The 16,994-nt window shown below is 38.8% G+C and overlaps 1 protein-coding gene across 1 annotated transcript in view; it reads right to left on the bottom strand.

Annotated features, from left to right (window-relative positions):
- Window positions 1-1,239: 1,239 nt before the first annotated feature.
- Window positions 1,240-16,994, bottom strand: part of EMB (embigin) — a 46,677-nt gene continuing 30,922 nt past the window's right edge. The window contains exons 7-11 of the mRNA XM_052658960.1: window positions 10,469-10,596; window positions 5,056-5,335; window positions 3,993-4,026; window positions 1,820-1,874; window positions 1,240-1,257 (exon numbers count right to left, since the gene is read on the bottom strand). Coding sequence (XP_052514920.1) covers window positions 1,240-1,257; window positions 1,820-1,874; window positions 3,993-4,026; window positions 5,056-5,335; window positions 10,469-10,596 — 515 coding nt within the window. The remainder of the gene's footprint in view (window positions 1,258-1,819; window positions 1,875-3,992; window positions 4,027-5,055; window positions 5,336-10,468; window positions 10,597-16,994) is intronic.

Raw genomic sequence — 16,994 nt, 5'->3', positions numbered from 1 at the left:
AATCCCCTAGGTCACCAAGACTGTGGGATCTTCACCACCATCCCAAACCCTCCCTCTTTGCCTGTAATTGTTCTGATCCCTGCTGCACTGTGAGCTGGGGGACAGTGGACACATAAGCACCAAGGATCCCCCAGCGGGTTTCACATATTGTCTTCAACCTAACCTAGTATCCTGCTGTATGATACCAATATTCCATTGAAAGCCACTGACAACTTTTCATGTCTATTCAGATTTCATTCGACTTGGTTAAAGTGAGTTTTATAAAATAATTTAGTTATACACGCAATAGAAAGCCTAAGGCACTGGCAACAACATAGAACAACTTTAATATTTCTTGATTTCAGACAAAGGCATTAGTATTATGAACCACTAATGATGCTTTTTGAGATATTTAGCCAGCCATGGATACCACCGTGAAACACAGAAGCATGCCTACAGCAGTGAGACATCATGTCTATGTGAACCTTAATCCTACAACATCAACAACAGCTGTAACTTAAGAAATCCAAAACCCACAGCTTAAAATAAAAAAGGCTCTCTAGGAAGTCTAAGAATCACTTTAGCTTAATGTGAGACAACAGTGGAGATGAGCGGAATGAGACTGAGAAATTTGCTTCGGTGGAGATGGAGATAGGCAAGTGTATGGTTTTATTTCTTTGCCTTCAACCAATGTTTTCATAGGAAAAGTATGTTTTCCTTGTGGTGACTGCACAGTAACCATCATTAACAGAGGTAGAAAGTGCTAATTTCCCCTTGATGACACTTCTTTTCAATATGACTGAAGAATGAACTTTACAGGGAATTAATACAAACACTTCACCTAGTAAACATGATTGGGGAAAAAACCTTTTTAAGACAAATGGCAAAGCTTTGCATTTAATGAATTCTTTGGTAATAAACAGGTCTTGAGTGACATTCACTCTGTGTACTATTTGGTTTTGCTGGTGTCATTCTGCGTGTCCCTTAAGGACTGGAATGAAATTAATTATCCTGGGTTATAGCTCATAGCACAAACTTAATATAATTTACCTTGCTTTAGTGTAAAATATAGAATGAAAATATATCTGTAGATCTGAAATTGCATATATTATTTACAAAGCTACTACTGAGCATTTTACATAAACTTTTCATCCTTTTAAAAGTAAAAAAAGTCACACGTTCTTAACAAGAAGCAGAAATAAAGCTGAAATGCAAACTCTCTGTACGTCTTCCTGTGACTCCTGACATGATGTTTGTCACTCACTGGCCCACGGATTCCTGAGTTACATAAAGCATAATGAAACATAATTAGTACATCCTGGTTATTCTGGAACAACTTATTATCATTTTAGCAAAGCAAAAATTTCTGGAAGGAGGTGATCCAAAATTGCTAAACCAAACAGTTGCTAAATACTCAAGAGAAAAAAGATGAAATATGGAAATTTTGATCCTCATCAGTAAAGAAAATAAACTAATATTGATTCATTCACAGACTAGATGTATAGGAATATATGAGAAAATAGGAGAATCCAGAAAAACAGAGAAAAAAATAAGACTCCATAAAAAGTTATAAAATAACTTGGCCTGTGGTGACAGAAGAAAAAATATACATCTACAGTGCAACCAATTCACTTTTAGATTGGTTGTTACATGTTCTCTGGTGGAAAAAGGATGCCATTTAATTATTGTGTAATGAGTATATTCTCCTATAATATCCAAGCACATAGTGAATGACTAGGTCTTTCATGAAACTAAAATAAAGGAGATGGATTAACAGGCTGTGTGTGCATATTGAATTTTACGTTTTTTTTTAGAAGGTAAGCATTTGGAAGCAACTTACATTTTTTCTGTGCCTAGGGCCACTATTTTCTATACCATTGCTATCATCCAATTTCCTGTATAGAGAACAAACAAGAAAATTACTATACATTTACACTGCATCAGACTAAGTCAGTACATGATCTATATCATGGCCATCAAGTTAAAATATGAGGTCAATAGAGATAGGATTTATTCTTGCTAAAAATGGTGTTTTACTCATAATGTTGATTTTATTTGCATGCCATTGCTTGGAGAGGAACCACTGCCACAGATGAGTGACAAAGTCCTGTTTATTTTATGCAGAGAGAATTGCTTTTCCCCAAGAGTGAGTGAAGGCTTCAGTATATGGCCTAACATATGTTGCTTTGACCCATCAAGATAATAGCCAATCTGGAGGTCAGCCAGTATGTAGATAAAGGTGCTATAATCCGACATGTTTATACACTGAATTAGAGGTTAAGCATGGCTCTTTGTCTCCTCAAAGTGCATCAGAATAAGACCACAACATGGGCTCCAGATTCTTAAGACAAGAAAGACTAAACTAGGTTACAAGGGTACATAATTAATACCCTTCTAGATCTTATGGGCAAGCTTGAGCTTATTAAACTAGTCTCGCCAGATAATAAATTGAACCATATAATCAGTTACATCAAAATTGGGAGAAGGAGTTATAGGTAAAATTGTGTGGATTAAATATCTTGGTGGATTAGATAAATGAATGAGCTCTTCATTGAACTGACTAGCTTGTTATACTCTTGAAATGACTAGCTTGTTATACTCTTAGTACTATTTTTTAAAGTCATTTTAAAAATCATTCATTCTGTGAATGGCTGGTATCTAAAAACATATATAAGCATCAAATATAAAATATATTGATAAACAATATTCTCTTTAAAGACAAATTTATCTCCTAAACTAAAAATTCTAAAAAAAGCATTAGTGAGAGGCTTCTCTAAATGAGTCCAAGTGCCCTTCATACTTGTATTAAATCTAAAGATACTAACAAAACCTAAAGATGAGAAATGTGACTGCAGGGGAATGGAGGGGAACACTTTGGAGGCTGAGCTGGGAGAACAAAATAATCCAGGCAAGGGTATAACTGTTTCAAGTATCTGAATAATCGTCATGTTTTTCATGATTCCAAGTGTAAGAAAGGTAATCAGCACATGCAAACCAGAAACATAAAATGTTCAAATTAATATGAACAAGTTCTCCAGAACGAGGTTCACATCCTTTTCAATCATAAGAGTCTGATTCTAAGATTAACATTTTTTTTTTCCTTATCTGGGGTTATAGAACTCCTGATATAATTATTTTATGCCCTTACTTTAGAAGCTTTGTCCTGTTGATTTGAGTGAACTGAGTAAAAATAACTATTTGAATAATATCTATGAATATACGCATGACAACTATCCACTCTAGTCTTGCTATTTAACTGTGGTTATAGCACTCACACCTCAGAGCTCGTCTTGACTGACAAAGATAAATTATAAGTGTCCATTTGGTAGTTGCTCAGGCTTCCCTTTTCCTAGGTTTCCTTTGGCTGCTTTACTCTGATCTCATTTTCCAGACCCCGGCTCTATTACTTGAACTTCAAACCCAGTTTTGGGCAACTCCCTCAGCCCAGTGGAGCTGGGCACCACTCTCAGTTCCCTGGCATGGTGGAACCAACAACTCCTACTGTCACCAAACCAAATGACATCACTGGTCATTTTCTTTCTAATTCTCCTCCAGCTCAGCTCAACTCTAAACAAAGGGGACTGTAAAAGAAATAGTGACACAGTTTGTGTTCTCAGAAAAATAATAACAAATAGAATCCTAGATCAGTGATTTTCAACATGACAGAGAATCAGAATCAGTGATGGAGACTTTAAAGAAATACAGATACTCAGGCATAGAAGGCATTCAGTAACCGAAGCTTATGCTAAGCACTTTTACACAGAGTTAAGTCTTTTAATCCCAAAACCTATGTGGTAATGTCATTAAACCCATTTTGTTGAAGAGAAAACAGAAGTACAGCAAGGTGTTGCAGACAGGTAAATGCCACTTTTCACCACAAATGGATATGTGCAGAAAATCACACACAATATACTCTTGTACCTTTTTCTCTCTAACTGCAAACATTTTATTTAATTTCATATTTATCTGTATTTTATTCAAGGGAAGATTATTATATAAAAAATAATACTTACAGCTGTTCACCTTGTTCAATTTCTTTCCCATCATCTGTGTAACAAAAGAAGAACTTAACTGTAAGGCTGGTTTATTATTCTTGTGGAATATGTATGCTCAATTCTACTTTCCCCTGAATTCTAATCCCTGACTGCCCACGCTGTTTTCCTGCTCTGCAATGAGAGGTGACAGCTGCACGTCTGTCATGTCCACTCCTTCCCTGCTCTCCTGACTTGCAGCTTTTATCAAGCAAAACACTGGCTTTCCAGATGGCTCGGCGCATAAGGAATCCATCTGCAATGCAGGAGACACGGAAGACACGGGTTCAATCCCTGGGTGGGGAAGAGCCCCTGGAGAAGGAAATGGCAGTCTGCTCCAGTATTCTTGCCTGGAAAATCCCATCGACAGAGGAACCTGGCTGGTTACATGCCATGGGGTTGCAAAAGCGTCAGACATGACTAAACACAAGGTACATGCTGAGGTATAACTGACAAAAATTGCTCAAGCCTCGTCTAGTGCCTGGGATCGTCAAAAGCAGGACTGACTGACTCGTAATTATTAGAGTTACTAAACAGCACCAAATAGGAAAAAATACAGAATGCACGAACAATTTTCCTAGCGGGCCAGTGGTTTCTCAGTCTGTAAACCATCAGGAACAGGCCAGGAAAACAGATCCGGCAGGCAATGTCTCTTTTATGAGAATTCAAAAATGTTTGATAAAACATTTTAAAAAATGAGTTATCTAAGTAAAAGGATAATTGCTTATCTTTGAGATCTTTTCTATTAAGTTACCACAGAAATTTCTAATATTCTAGTACCAAAGCATGTTATCACTTAATTGGTGTGTTGGTACCAGTAACACCAAAGAAGGGGGGATAAAAGGCATATTTTAGCACTAAAGCTTCTTAGGAAGTTGAAAAAAGAAGTCCATCAATATAATCTCCTAGCTCACAGTCATCACTGATATTAACGTAAATACCACTACAAATAACAAAAGTTATGTTTTTTTTCCCCAAAACTCTAAAGCCACTGTAATGTAGTAAGTCGTAACATGAGAATGTTATCTAAAAAAAGAAATCTTACCTGAGGGCTTCTTTTTCTTTTGAGTATACATTTCAAAAAGCAGAATAATAGCCACTAAGAGAACAACCTCAGCAGCTATCGCACAAAATGCTTTAAGGGGTACTAAATAGCTGAGCACGACGAGTTTAACGTGTCCTTCACTTTCCCCTAACTCGAATATTGCATGGCACCAGTAGGTTCCCTGATCGTCCTCTGAAAGTTGCGTTATCTTCAGCCTTGTTTCATTAGCATGTTTTCCACTGATCACATACTTATCATTCACTGGAACACCAATAGGAACCTAATATAAAGAGACATTAAAATCCATTCCTGTCATATTCCATAAAAAAAAATATGTCCTGAGTGATCTAGTTTTGAGTGAAAGCTACAAGACAGTACCAAGAAAACAGCTTAGTAGCAAAAGGGCATAATGAAATTTGTGAGAAGTTATACATAACAGCCTTGTCTAACTCAATGAAACTATGAGCCATGCTGTGTAGGACCACCCAAGATGGATGGGTCATGGTGTAGAGTTCTGACAAAACATGGTCCACTAGAGAAGGGAATGGCAAAACACTTCGGTATTCTTGCCTTGAGAACCACATGAACAGTATGAAAAGGCAAGAAGATAGGACACTGAAAGATCAACTCCCCAGGTTGGTAGGTGCCAAATATGCTACTGGAGATCAGTGGAGAAATAACTCCAAAAAGAATGAAGGGATGGAGCCAAAGCAAAAACAACACCCAGATGTGGATATGACTGGTAATGGAAGTAAAATCCGATGCTGTAAAGAGCAATATTACACAGGAAATTGGAATGTTAGGTACATGAATCAAGGCAATTGGAAGTGGCCAAACAGGAGATGGCAAGAGTGAACATCGACATTATAGGAATCAGTGAACTAAAATGGACTAGAATGGACGAATTTAACTCAGATGATCATTATATCTACTACTGTGGGCAAGAATCCCTTTGAAGAAATGGAGTAGCCATCATAGTATACAAAACAGTCTGGAATGCAGTACTTGGATTCAGTCAGAAAAATGACAGAATGATCTCTGCTCGTTTCCAAGGCAAACCATTCAATATCACAGTAATCCAAGTCTATGCCCCAACCAGTAATGCTGACGAAACTGAAGTTGAATGGCTCTATGAAGACCTACAAGACCGTTCAGAACTAACACCAAAAAAAGAGGTCCATTTCATTATAGGTGACTGGAATGCAATAGTAGGAAGTCAAGAAATACCTGAAGTAACAGGCAAATTTGGCCTTGGAGTACAAAATGAAGCAGGTCAAAGGTTAACAGAGTTTTGCCAAAGAACACACTGTCATAGCAAACACCCTCTTCCAACAACACAAGAGAAGACTCTACACATGGACATCGCCAGATGGTCAACACTGAAATCAGATTGACTATATTATCTGCAGCCAAAGATGGAGAAGCTCTACACAGTCAGCAAAAACAAGACTGGGAGCTGACTGTGACTCAGATCATGAACTCCTTATTGCCAAATTCAGACTTAAATGAAGAAAGCAGGGAAAACCACTAGACCATTCAGGTATGACCTGAATCAAATCCCTTACAATTATACAGTGGAAGTGACAAATAGATTTAAGGGATTAGATCTGATAGAGAGCCTGAAGAACTACAGACGGAAGTTCATGACACTGTACAGGAGGCAGTGGTCAAGACCATCTCCAAGAATAAGAAATGCAAAAATGCAAAATGGTTGCCTGAGGAGGTCTTAAAAATCGCTGTAAAAAGAAGAGGAGCAAAAAGCAAAGGAGAAAAGGAAATATATACCCATTGGAATGCAGAGTTCCAAATAGCAAGGGAGGATAAGAAAGCCTTCCTCAACGATCAATGCAAAGAAACAGAGGGAAACAACAGAATGGGAAAGACAAGAGATCTCTTCAAGAAAATTAGAGATGCCAAGAGAACATTTCTTGCAAAGATGGGCACAATAAAGGACAGAAATGGTATGGACCTAACAGAAGCAGAAGATATTAAGAAGAGGTGGAAAGAATATGCAGAAGAACTATGCAAAAAAGTTATTCATGACCCAGATAACCACGATAGTGCAATCACTCACCTAGAGCCAGAAATCCTGGAATGCAAAGTCAGGGGGCATTAGGAAGCATCACTAGAACAAAGCTAGTGGAGGTGATGGAATTCCAGTTGAGCTATTTCAAATCTTAAAAGATGATGCTGTGAAAGTGCTGCACTCAATATGCCAGCAAATTTGGAAAACTCAGCAGTGGCCACAGGACTGGAAAAGGTCAGTTTTCATTCCAATCCCAAAGAAAGGCAATGCCAAAGAATGCTCAAACTACTACACAACTGCACTCATCTCACACACAGGCAAAGTAATGCTCAAAATTCTCCAAGTCAGGCTTCAACAGTACATTAACTGTGAACTTATCGATGTTCAAGCTGGATTTAGAAAAGGCAGAGGAACCAGAGATCAAATTGCCAATATCCACTGGATCATAAAAAAAGCAAGGGAGTTCCAGAAAAACATCTACTTCTGCTTTATTGACTACGCCAAAGCCTTTGACTGTGTGGATCACAACAACCTGTGAAAAATTCTGAAAGAGACGAGAATACCAGACCAGCTTACCTACTCTTGAGAAACATGTATGTAGGTTAAGAAGAAAGTGTTAGAACTAGACATGGAACAACAGACTGGTTCCAAATCGGGAAAGGAGTATGTCAAGGCTGTATATTGTCACCCTGCTTATTTAACTTATACGCAGAGTACATCATGAGAAATGCTGGACTGGATGAAGCACAAGCTTGAATTAAGATTGCCAGGAGGAATATATACAACCTGAGATATGCAGGTAACACCACCCTTATGGAAGAAAGTAAAGAAGAAATAAAGAGCCTCTTGATAAAGTAAAAGAGGAGTGAAAAAGTTGGCTTAAAGCTCAACATTCAGAAAACTAAGATCACGGCATCCAGTCCCATCACTCATGGCAAATAGATGGGGAAACAATGCAAACAGTGACAGACTTTATTTTGGGGGGCTCCAAAATCACTGCCAATGTTGACTGCAGCCATGAAATTAAAAGATGCTTGCTCCTTGGAAGAAAAGCTATGACCAACCTAGACAGCATATCAAAAGCAGAGACATTACTTTGCCAACAATGGTCCATTTAGTCAAAGCTATGGTTTTTCCAATAGTCATGTATGGATATTAGAGTTGGACTATAAAGAAAGCTGAGCACCAAAGAATTGATGCTTTTGAACTGTGGTGTTGGAGAAGACTCTTGAGAGTCCCTTTTGGACTGCAAGGAGATTCAACCTGTCCATCCTAAAGGAGATCAGTCCTGAATATTCATTGAAAGGACTGATGCTGAAGCTGAAATTCCAATATTTTGGCCACTTGATGCGAAGCACTGACTCAATTGAAAGACCCTGACTCTGGGAAAGATCGAAGGCAGGAGGATGGATTGAAACCATCCATCCAGGCTTCATGTTAGAATACCTGGCTAGTTGTTCAAAGTACTTCCTCCTTCACAAGTGCAAGCATACATTCATTAAATCAACTATTAAGTTGATTAAGCTATTAAACTGATCATTCCTATTAAGGAAGCTCCCCGGTTCTTGACACTGGGAGTTCCTCAGACTGGAACGGGCATCTTCAGGCCTTCAAAGCTGATGTAGAAGGACTAACAGACCTTCCTGTGAGCCTGGTAAGCAAGGTGGTCTGTATACTTTCTGTCTTTTCAAAGCTGTATTTCTCTTTCAATCAAGTCAGTTTCTGGAATTCACTGGGTTTTCTTCAGTCTTTTAAGATCCATACCAAGCTATTTGGGGGTTGATTTATTTAATCTATTTAAATTAAATTTTACTCGTAGGCCATTTGCTGCCTTCATTGCTCTATTATTCAACTGCAGTGATCAATAAATGCTAATCTGAATACAAGTATTCCTGGAGATTATCTGATGAAGAACTGTGAGTTTATTATTTGCCAAAAAATTATACCAACCAGGCTCTCTGTGCACAGCTTTGCCTGTGATCTTGTTACAAAGTTACTCTCTAACTCAGGGCTGATAAATCAAAGCACCTCATGTTTAGTAGGCACCCCAGGTTGAGTCTGATGCAGATGGTTCATGTACATTTTGAAAAAACACTTGACCTAAAGTTTTGACTTGTACTCTCTTCGCTGTACTTTTCTTATATTCTAATATGATCCATGCTTGGGGCTAAATTGGAGACACTTAGTAAGATGGAAAGAAGCACAGACTGTACTCTCGAAGTTCCATATAATTAGATTTGGCTATTTTTTGTCTAGTATGACATATGCGGGCTTTCCAGGTAGCTTAGCTGGTAAAGAATCCACCTGCAATGCAGGAGACCCTGGTTCAATTCCTAGGTCCAGAAGTTCCCCTGGAGAAGGGATAGGCTACTCCAGTATTCTTGGGCTTCCCTGGTGGTTCAGATGGTAAAGAATATGCCTGGAATGCAGGAGACCTGGATTCAATTCCTGGATGGGAAGATCCCCTGGAGAGGTCATGGCAACCCACTCTAGTATTCTTGCCTGGAGAATCCCATGGACAGAGGAGTCTGGCGGGCTACAGTCTATGAGGTTGCAAAGAGTCAGACAGGACTGAGCACTTGTCAGCAGCAGCGTGTTTTTCTTAATATCAGGTCTTTGAAAAGCCATTCATTTTTTAGTAGGAATTTAAAGTATCTGGCTTCCCCTAGGTCCCTGGAGGCATAAAAGAGGTCAATGACACTAAAAGAACCCAAAACCTAAGTTTAAGTTACCTAATTTTCATTCTTTCCTTAAATGTTGCCACTATATTGCATTCTATCACAAATGTTTCTAGAGACAGAAGCAGGAAAAGATAACTTCCTTTTTTTCAAGTTACTTTCATGAAATGATAAGGAAAAAAAAGAATAATTTTTGTTGGGATTATACCTAAGCTTATCAACTAAAAATGAATTGTACATTCAGTGAATTTAAAGAAGTTGCTAAATATAAAACAAAGTACCAGCTAATGAAACATTGGGAGTATCCATTGGAAAAGACTCTGATGCTGGGAGGGATTAGGGGCAGGAGGAGAAGGGGACGACAGAGGATGAGATGGCTGGATGGCATCACGGACTTGATGGATGTGAGTCTGAGTGAACTCCGGGAGATGGTGATGGACAGAGAGGCCTGGCGTGCTGCGATTCATGGGGTCGCAAAGAGTCGGACACGACTGAGCGACTGAACTGAATTGAACTGAACTGAGATGTATAATGTAAAGTGCTAAAAACATCAAACAACTCCATTCATCACTGTTCTTTCTCCATGATCATGTATTTAAGAATAAGATAAGAGAAGAAGCAATAGTCCTAAGAACTTTGAGTATAATACAATCTTATTACTTATCAAGTAAATGTGTTTATTTTATAAGTAAAAGAAATATTATCTTACCTGTACACTCCCATTGCCACTGTACCAGGTCCAATTTAAAGGAAGACAATCTTGACATTTACACATCAAGACAACTGAATCCCCCATGTAAGTGATCAGTGGTTTGTTTTTCCCATTAATTTCAGGAACTAAGGAAAATGTATAAATATATATATATTACTAAAAAAGTCTGAATGGCAGGATGTATTCAAGTTGAATATAATTTATCCTTTCATTTTTTCATTTACATATGATTTTCTTTCTGTAGTTTTAGTTCTATATAAAATGAATCAATGTACAGTAGTTACCATGGACAGTTGTAGTAGGTAGGTAGTGCAATGTAATTGTCCAGTAGTACAGAAAGAGAAGAAAGGTCTTCTATTATGAGCCTAATGACAGTTATAAATATTGTAATAAACTGTTACATACTTTGGATACGAAAGAAACTTCATGTTTTTCAAGTCTATTTTTTCATCCCACCTACTAAATTACTTTAGAACAAATATTTCTCTTAAAATTTACCCTTAGATGGCACTTAAGTAAGGAGACAAAATTTTTAGGATTTAAAATTCTTAGTTCATACAAATTTATGAAAAGGGTTGGAGAAGTTGAGAAGATGAGAAATGAACAAAGGAAATTTAAGACAGAAAAGGAGAATGAGATGAAAAATTCTTTCATGTGGTTTTGTTAAAATTAAAAAACCCAAAAAACTAATAGTCACTGTGATAATCTATTTCATAAAGTCAGAATCAGATGCCATTAGTAATAGTCTAAAATTGAGTACTGAATTTAGAAAAATTAAGTTTTAAGGCTATGAATAACTTGGTATGTGTGTGCTAAGTCACTTCAGTCGGGTCCGACTCTTTGCAACCCTATGAACTCTAGCCCTCCAGGCTCCTCTGTCCGTGGGATTCTCCAGGCAGTACTGGGGTTGGTTGTCATTTCCTTCTCCAGAATAATTTGGTAAGAAAATTAAAACAGACCAACATAAGCAAAGCAATAAAGATCAACCAGTAGCCTCCATGATGAAATCAATTCCTTCTGCTGGACCTCAAGGGATATACTGGAGAATATACACTTATACTGGAGATAGAAACTTATCAACAAAGATGACTTTTGTTGATATCTTTTCTTTTACTAATTTTAGCAGGTTTTGTGTTTTGGTTTTCCTTTTAGTAGGTTTGCTAGCAGAGAGTGTTTGACATTATGTGTACATTTTAATAATATTATGTTGACAAATTTTATAGATATTATTTGCTATTCATTTGTTATCCTATTTTTATATTTTATTTTGGGAGGGTCAGGGTGGAAAATGGAAAGATCAATTTTAGTTGCTAAAATTAAGTTTCCAGATTAAATACATTTTCTAAATGCTCTTGGCTTTCTACTACCCAAAGATAACTGAGCATTTTATGGATATGTGAATTATAAAGATGAGGAAGGGCAAAATAATCATAACTAGAAAAGAAATTCTGACTTCTATATCCACTTGTATGGGCCTCCCTCGTGGCTCAGATGGTAAAGAATCTGCCTGCAGTGCAGGAGACCAGGGTTCGATCCCTGAATCGGGATGATCCCCGGGAGAAAGGAATACCAACCCACTCCAGTATTCTTGCCTAGAGAACTCCATGGACAGAGAAGCCTGGAGGGCTACAGTCTATGGGGTTGCAAAGAGTCAGACACAACTGAATGACTAACACACACACAGACACACACACACACACACACACACACACACACACACACACACACACACACTCCTCAACATAACCACTTGTATAGGGGATAAAAATAGGGTTGGATTTCTTCATAGTCTGTCTTTAGGTGATTAACATTATTGTGATAAATGCGGGAAGTCTTCCATTTTCCTTATGGTTTTACATGGGGCTAAATACAACTGCACACGTCATCCTCTCCTTCATCAGTAAACCTGCCCAGCATACTATTGAATGACGTACTGCTAAAAATAAGAGATGCAAATGAGAAAGACATATCACCAGCGCAAATGTTCCAGAAATCTTAAGATGGCAGAGCAATCTGTAAGTCAATGATTACTATACCTATTATTACCAAGGAAACCTGTTTTGACAAGATGGAATGATGTACAATTTTACAATAACCACGTGTGAACTGCCAATCATAATTTGTAATCACCCCCACTAACAGTTTATGAGCACCTAGTAAGGTACCACTAGGGCACTCCTGAGGAAGGAGAGACGTGGAACCCATGTAACTGTTGTGACTGAGGTCATCCCAGTCACAAGAAGCTGGTGAGCTGACCTTGCCAGAGAATATTCTGAGCACTCCTTCTGAGAGCCTCCTAGTGTCCCATATTCCCTTTTGGTCGCCATGAGGCTGAGGAACTTTAAGGGAAATGTAGTCATTACTTGTCCATTTCAAAGATCAGATCATGGGTGTTTGAATTAGTCAGCACAACGTGACGGTGACGCGACAGACATAAGCTCTAGGTCCGGGAAATATCTGAGTTAGAATTACAGTTTCAATGTCACGAGCGTTGAGGACACAGGTAGATTATGCCCTCCCCTACAGTGTTACTGTAAAGAACTAAGTACAGGAGCACAATATATAACATTGCTCGGTGTAGAGCAGTTGTTTTGCTTTAGTTGCTAAGTCGTGTCCACCTCTTTTGCAACTCCATGGAATGTAGCCACCCAGGCTCCTCTGTCTATGGGATTTCTCAGGCAACAATAATTGGAATGGGTTTCCATTTCCTTCTCCAAGGCATCTTGCTGACCCAGGGATCAAATCCACGTCTCCTGCACTGGCCGGCAGATTCTTTACCGCTGAGCCACCAGGAAAGCCCTCGGTGTAGAGTGAACACCACGGAATTCAAACTTTTGCTGTGTCCAGGTGCTGGTACCGCTCTTCTTAACAGAGCTTCTTATAATTTATAACGCCCATGGCCTTCCTGCATTCGCCAGCTTAGTGGCGTGGATTATTAGTGTGTGCAGGAATGATTTCTAGGCTGTGTGGAAGACAGAAGAAATAAAACACAGAATGAAAGGAGAACTGGAGATTCATCTGAATTCATTTCAGAACTTTAAGAGTGCATAAGAACACCCCTGAATGAGGAAAAGCATCCAAACTGAGTCTTTTACAGAACAACCAACTCAGCTGAGAAAGGTGATTAAAAGGGATTAAAATGATGGAAAATAAAAAATGAATTCACAGGGGACAAGGCCCAGAAGAAAAGAAACAGTAGCTTTGAGATGCTGGTGGTGGTACCAATTCATCCTTTAATAATATATATATTTAAAAAGTTTGCTCTGAAGCTGTAAAACAAATTCTACCACTTAAAAACTCATTCAAGTCCTTGGCTAACACAGATGAATAAGAGTTTATTTGTTTAAGAATTACAATTTAAGTATAAATTAGAACAATTTAAATCAGGGGACCTAATTACCTCTCCTTACCATGAAAAGAAATGAAATTGGTTAAAAGTTAAAAAGAAATTATTGTTTCCAGAGCTATGTTGTATATGGAGCAGAAATAAATGGAATAATAACTTTACATATTATTATAAAACCTAACAATATAAAGGAAATGGCCCATTCAACACATACTGAATTTAACAAGGCAGAATAAAGCAAGTAATACTTTGATACCATGAGCTAAATTTTTAAATACTATACACGTGTCTTTTTATAATAAAAGTAAAGAGGGTATCTCTCACGTAAGTGTTCTTACTAGATCAAGTTATTTTTTTTATCCAGTTCAATTTCCTCAGTCTTGGGCTACCCCTTCAGGGCCATTTGTAGATCCAGACAGCACTCTAATAGAAGAACCCATACAAGAAAACCAGGAGCAAAGCTAGCACCCAAGAGAAGACTGACTATACATATTGACATGAACATGAGAACGGTATTTTAAGTTCCTGAAAAATAAGACAATAACTTTAAACGTCACAATGTTAAAAGGTTTAATTCAGCTTGAACCACAGAACATATTTTGTTTCATTTTTCTTATGGTACAGCCCGTTTCCTCAGGAGGCACTGGAGAAGAAAACTGAGGTCTGGGGAGGGGCTGGACTGAATTCCCTGGTGACCTCAGTATTAAATTCCCTACTCTCATTCAACCCTCCAGTTTTTCAGTCCTAGAAGAGGGGTGAGCCCTGGATGGGTCATATTCCGGGGCACAGATTGGGCCTTGTTTTCTAGGGCTAGGAATCTGGAGGTATAAATAACTCAGCCTCATACTCAGCATGTTTTTTTCTGGTTTGGGAGGGTCTCTCCTCCTGTCTGAGGAAATAAGTATCAAACTGAGCTTGGACTGTGAAAGCATAGGTGACTCTGCTTTGGTTTAAGGTTAGTAAGACCTAAGTGAGAAAAAAGAAGCCACCTAAGGATTTCAGCAAGGTCTGTAGCCACGTCTGGCCGATAATGAGATGTTATTTTTCTTTGGTGTCTCTTTTCTTTTTCTTTTTTTTAAATTTATTTATTTATTTTTTTGGTGTCTCTTTTCTGTGTGTATTTCCATATTTGAGATTTTGTTGTGAAGAGGAATGACTGCACCAGGTAAGAATGGAGTTATTCTTGGATATCCTGACAAAACACTATCAACTCAGTAGCACCTTTTAATCGGACTCCATTCCAATATTCCCAAGAGCTGACGTGGCTTTACTACTAAATGGAGTATGAGAACACAGAAGCACTTTAAGGGATAAAGTCCTACCTGGAAAGATCCACTCTACTTTTGGAGAGGCCTCAATTAAAAGACTGGCTTCCCTGGTGGCTGAGGGTAAAAGAATCTGCCTGCCAATGCAGGAGACATAGGTTCAATCCCTGGGTCGAAAAGATTCCTTGGAGAAGAAAATGGCAACCCACTCCAGTATTGTTGCCTGGAAAATCCCATGGAGAGGAACCTGGCAGGCTACAGTCCATGGAATTGCAAAGAATCAGACACGACCGAGTGACTAAGCAACTAAATACTGGCAGATTAAGTAGTTTTGAGCTTGGCTAACATATGGATTCCTTTCTGAAGCCACAAGGTTCCTTCCAAACCTCAGATGGAACAGAGCCACCCTTCTTGAGCTCCACAAGCAGAGGTACAACGTGTACATATCTGGCACTGCTTTTTCATAGCGTAGCCCTGATACAGTTGTTTCTAGAGCCAAGCTAGGCTCACCTTAAAACAAGCACTGCTTTGAAGGCAGACGGTGAAACTGGTTTGGTTGAGCACCAGGTAAGGGCAGTTTCTGCTTTCCCAGCTTGTGGATCTCCCAGACACCTATCCTGCTTCTCAATTTCACCATGCTTCTTTTTGGAAATTAATCAGGCCATGCTTCAGCATGGGAATGTGCGTTGAAATATGATCAAAATATTGAAATTCACTCACAAGCTAAGAATCAAAAGTGGAAGACAGGTAACATTTGAGATGGCAAAAGATACATTGGTCTGCAGTGAGCCTCTAAGAGGCACAGGTTTGGGAGGCACAACTGGTAGCTGAAGGGTGCTTTTCAAGAAAATCCTGGGTATTTTATGAGGTTTGGGTGAGGAACACATGGGTATGCTATGAAAGCATCCCAGGTTAAATGTTGCTGCTGCTGCTGCTGCTGCTAAGTCGCTTCAGTCGTGTCCGACTGTGCGACCCCATAGACAGCAGCCCACCAGGCTCTCCCGTCCCTGGGATTCTCCAGGCAAGAGTACTGGAGTGGGTTGCCATTTCCTTCTCCAATGCATGAAAGTGAAGTCACTCAGTTGTATCTGACTCTTCGCGACCCCATGGACTGCAGGCTACCAGGCTCCTCCGTCCATGGGATTTTCCAGGCAAGAGTACTCGAGTGGGGTGCCATTGCCTTCTCCGAGGTTAAATGTTAACTGCAGATAACTGACAGTGACTGAGGGATACCACAGGGAAACAAAACTCACATTCTGTATTCTTTGCATCTCTTCTGTTTCCTTGACGATACCCTAAACTAAAAGCCAAATGACATTAATCACTGCTCTGGTATGCTTTCTTTGGCTGATAAGAGTGATGTGCATCAAAATTAGAAAAGGCACTATACTCAGGGAACACTGATTTGTTTAAACTTCTCCAGAGGTAACAGCTGATTCTGGGTTTCTGCTTATGTTTAGAAATATTTATGAATAGAAGGGCAGTGTTAGAGCATTCCAATGTGTCCTGCTGGCTTTATGGAACTCTGGATAAAGTAGGACACACACTCTTTGGGTTGAAAGAATTCAAATTTTAAGACAGTAAATTTGCTGATTCAGATGTGTCAAGGAAGGTAAGGTCTAGAAACTACTTAGTGGAAGTGAAAGCCCTATGGAGTTGTAAGCTTAGAGATTTCTATTTGCATATTTGTGAACTATAAAACATCAGCCTGTGTCACTTTTGGCTCAAGGATGTTTAGGTGTTATTGAATTAGAAAAAGATTCTCGCATATAGTCAAAGCCAGCTAACTAGCATTCTATTAATACACTATACACTTCTATCAATACACTTTGAAGCTGAAGTTCCAACTGTTTCTATTATTCTGTTCTTCCTTACTTTGACTTGTTGGATGCTCCCAACAAGGACAGATGGC

This window comes from Budorcas taxicolor, chromosome 20 (assembly GCF_023091745.1).
Source record: "Budorcas taxicolor isolate Tak-1 chromosome 20, Takin1.1, whole genome shotgun sequence".
Lineage (NCBI taxonomy): Eukaryota > Metazoa > Chordata > Mammalia > Artiodactyla > Bovidae > Budorcas > Budorcas taxicolor.
The sequence above is the reverse complement of the archived record's forward strand: the minus strand, read 5'-3'. Positions and strand labels throughout refer to the sequence as shown.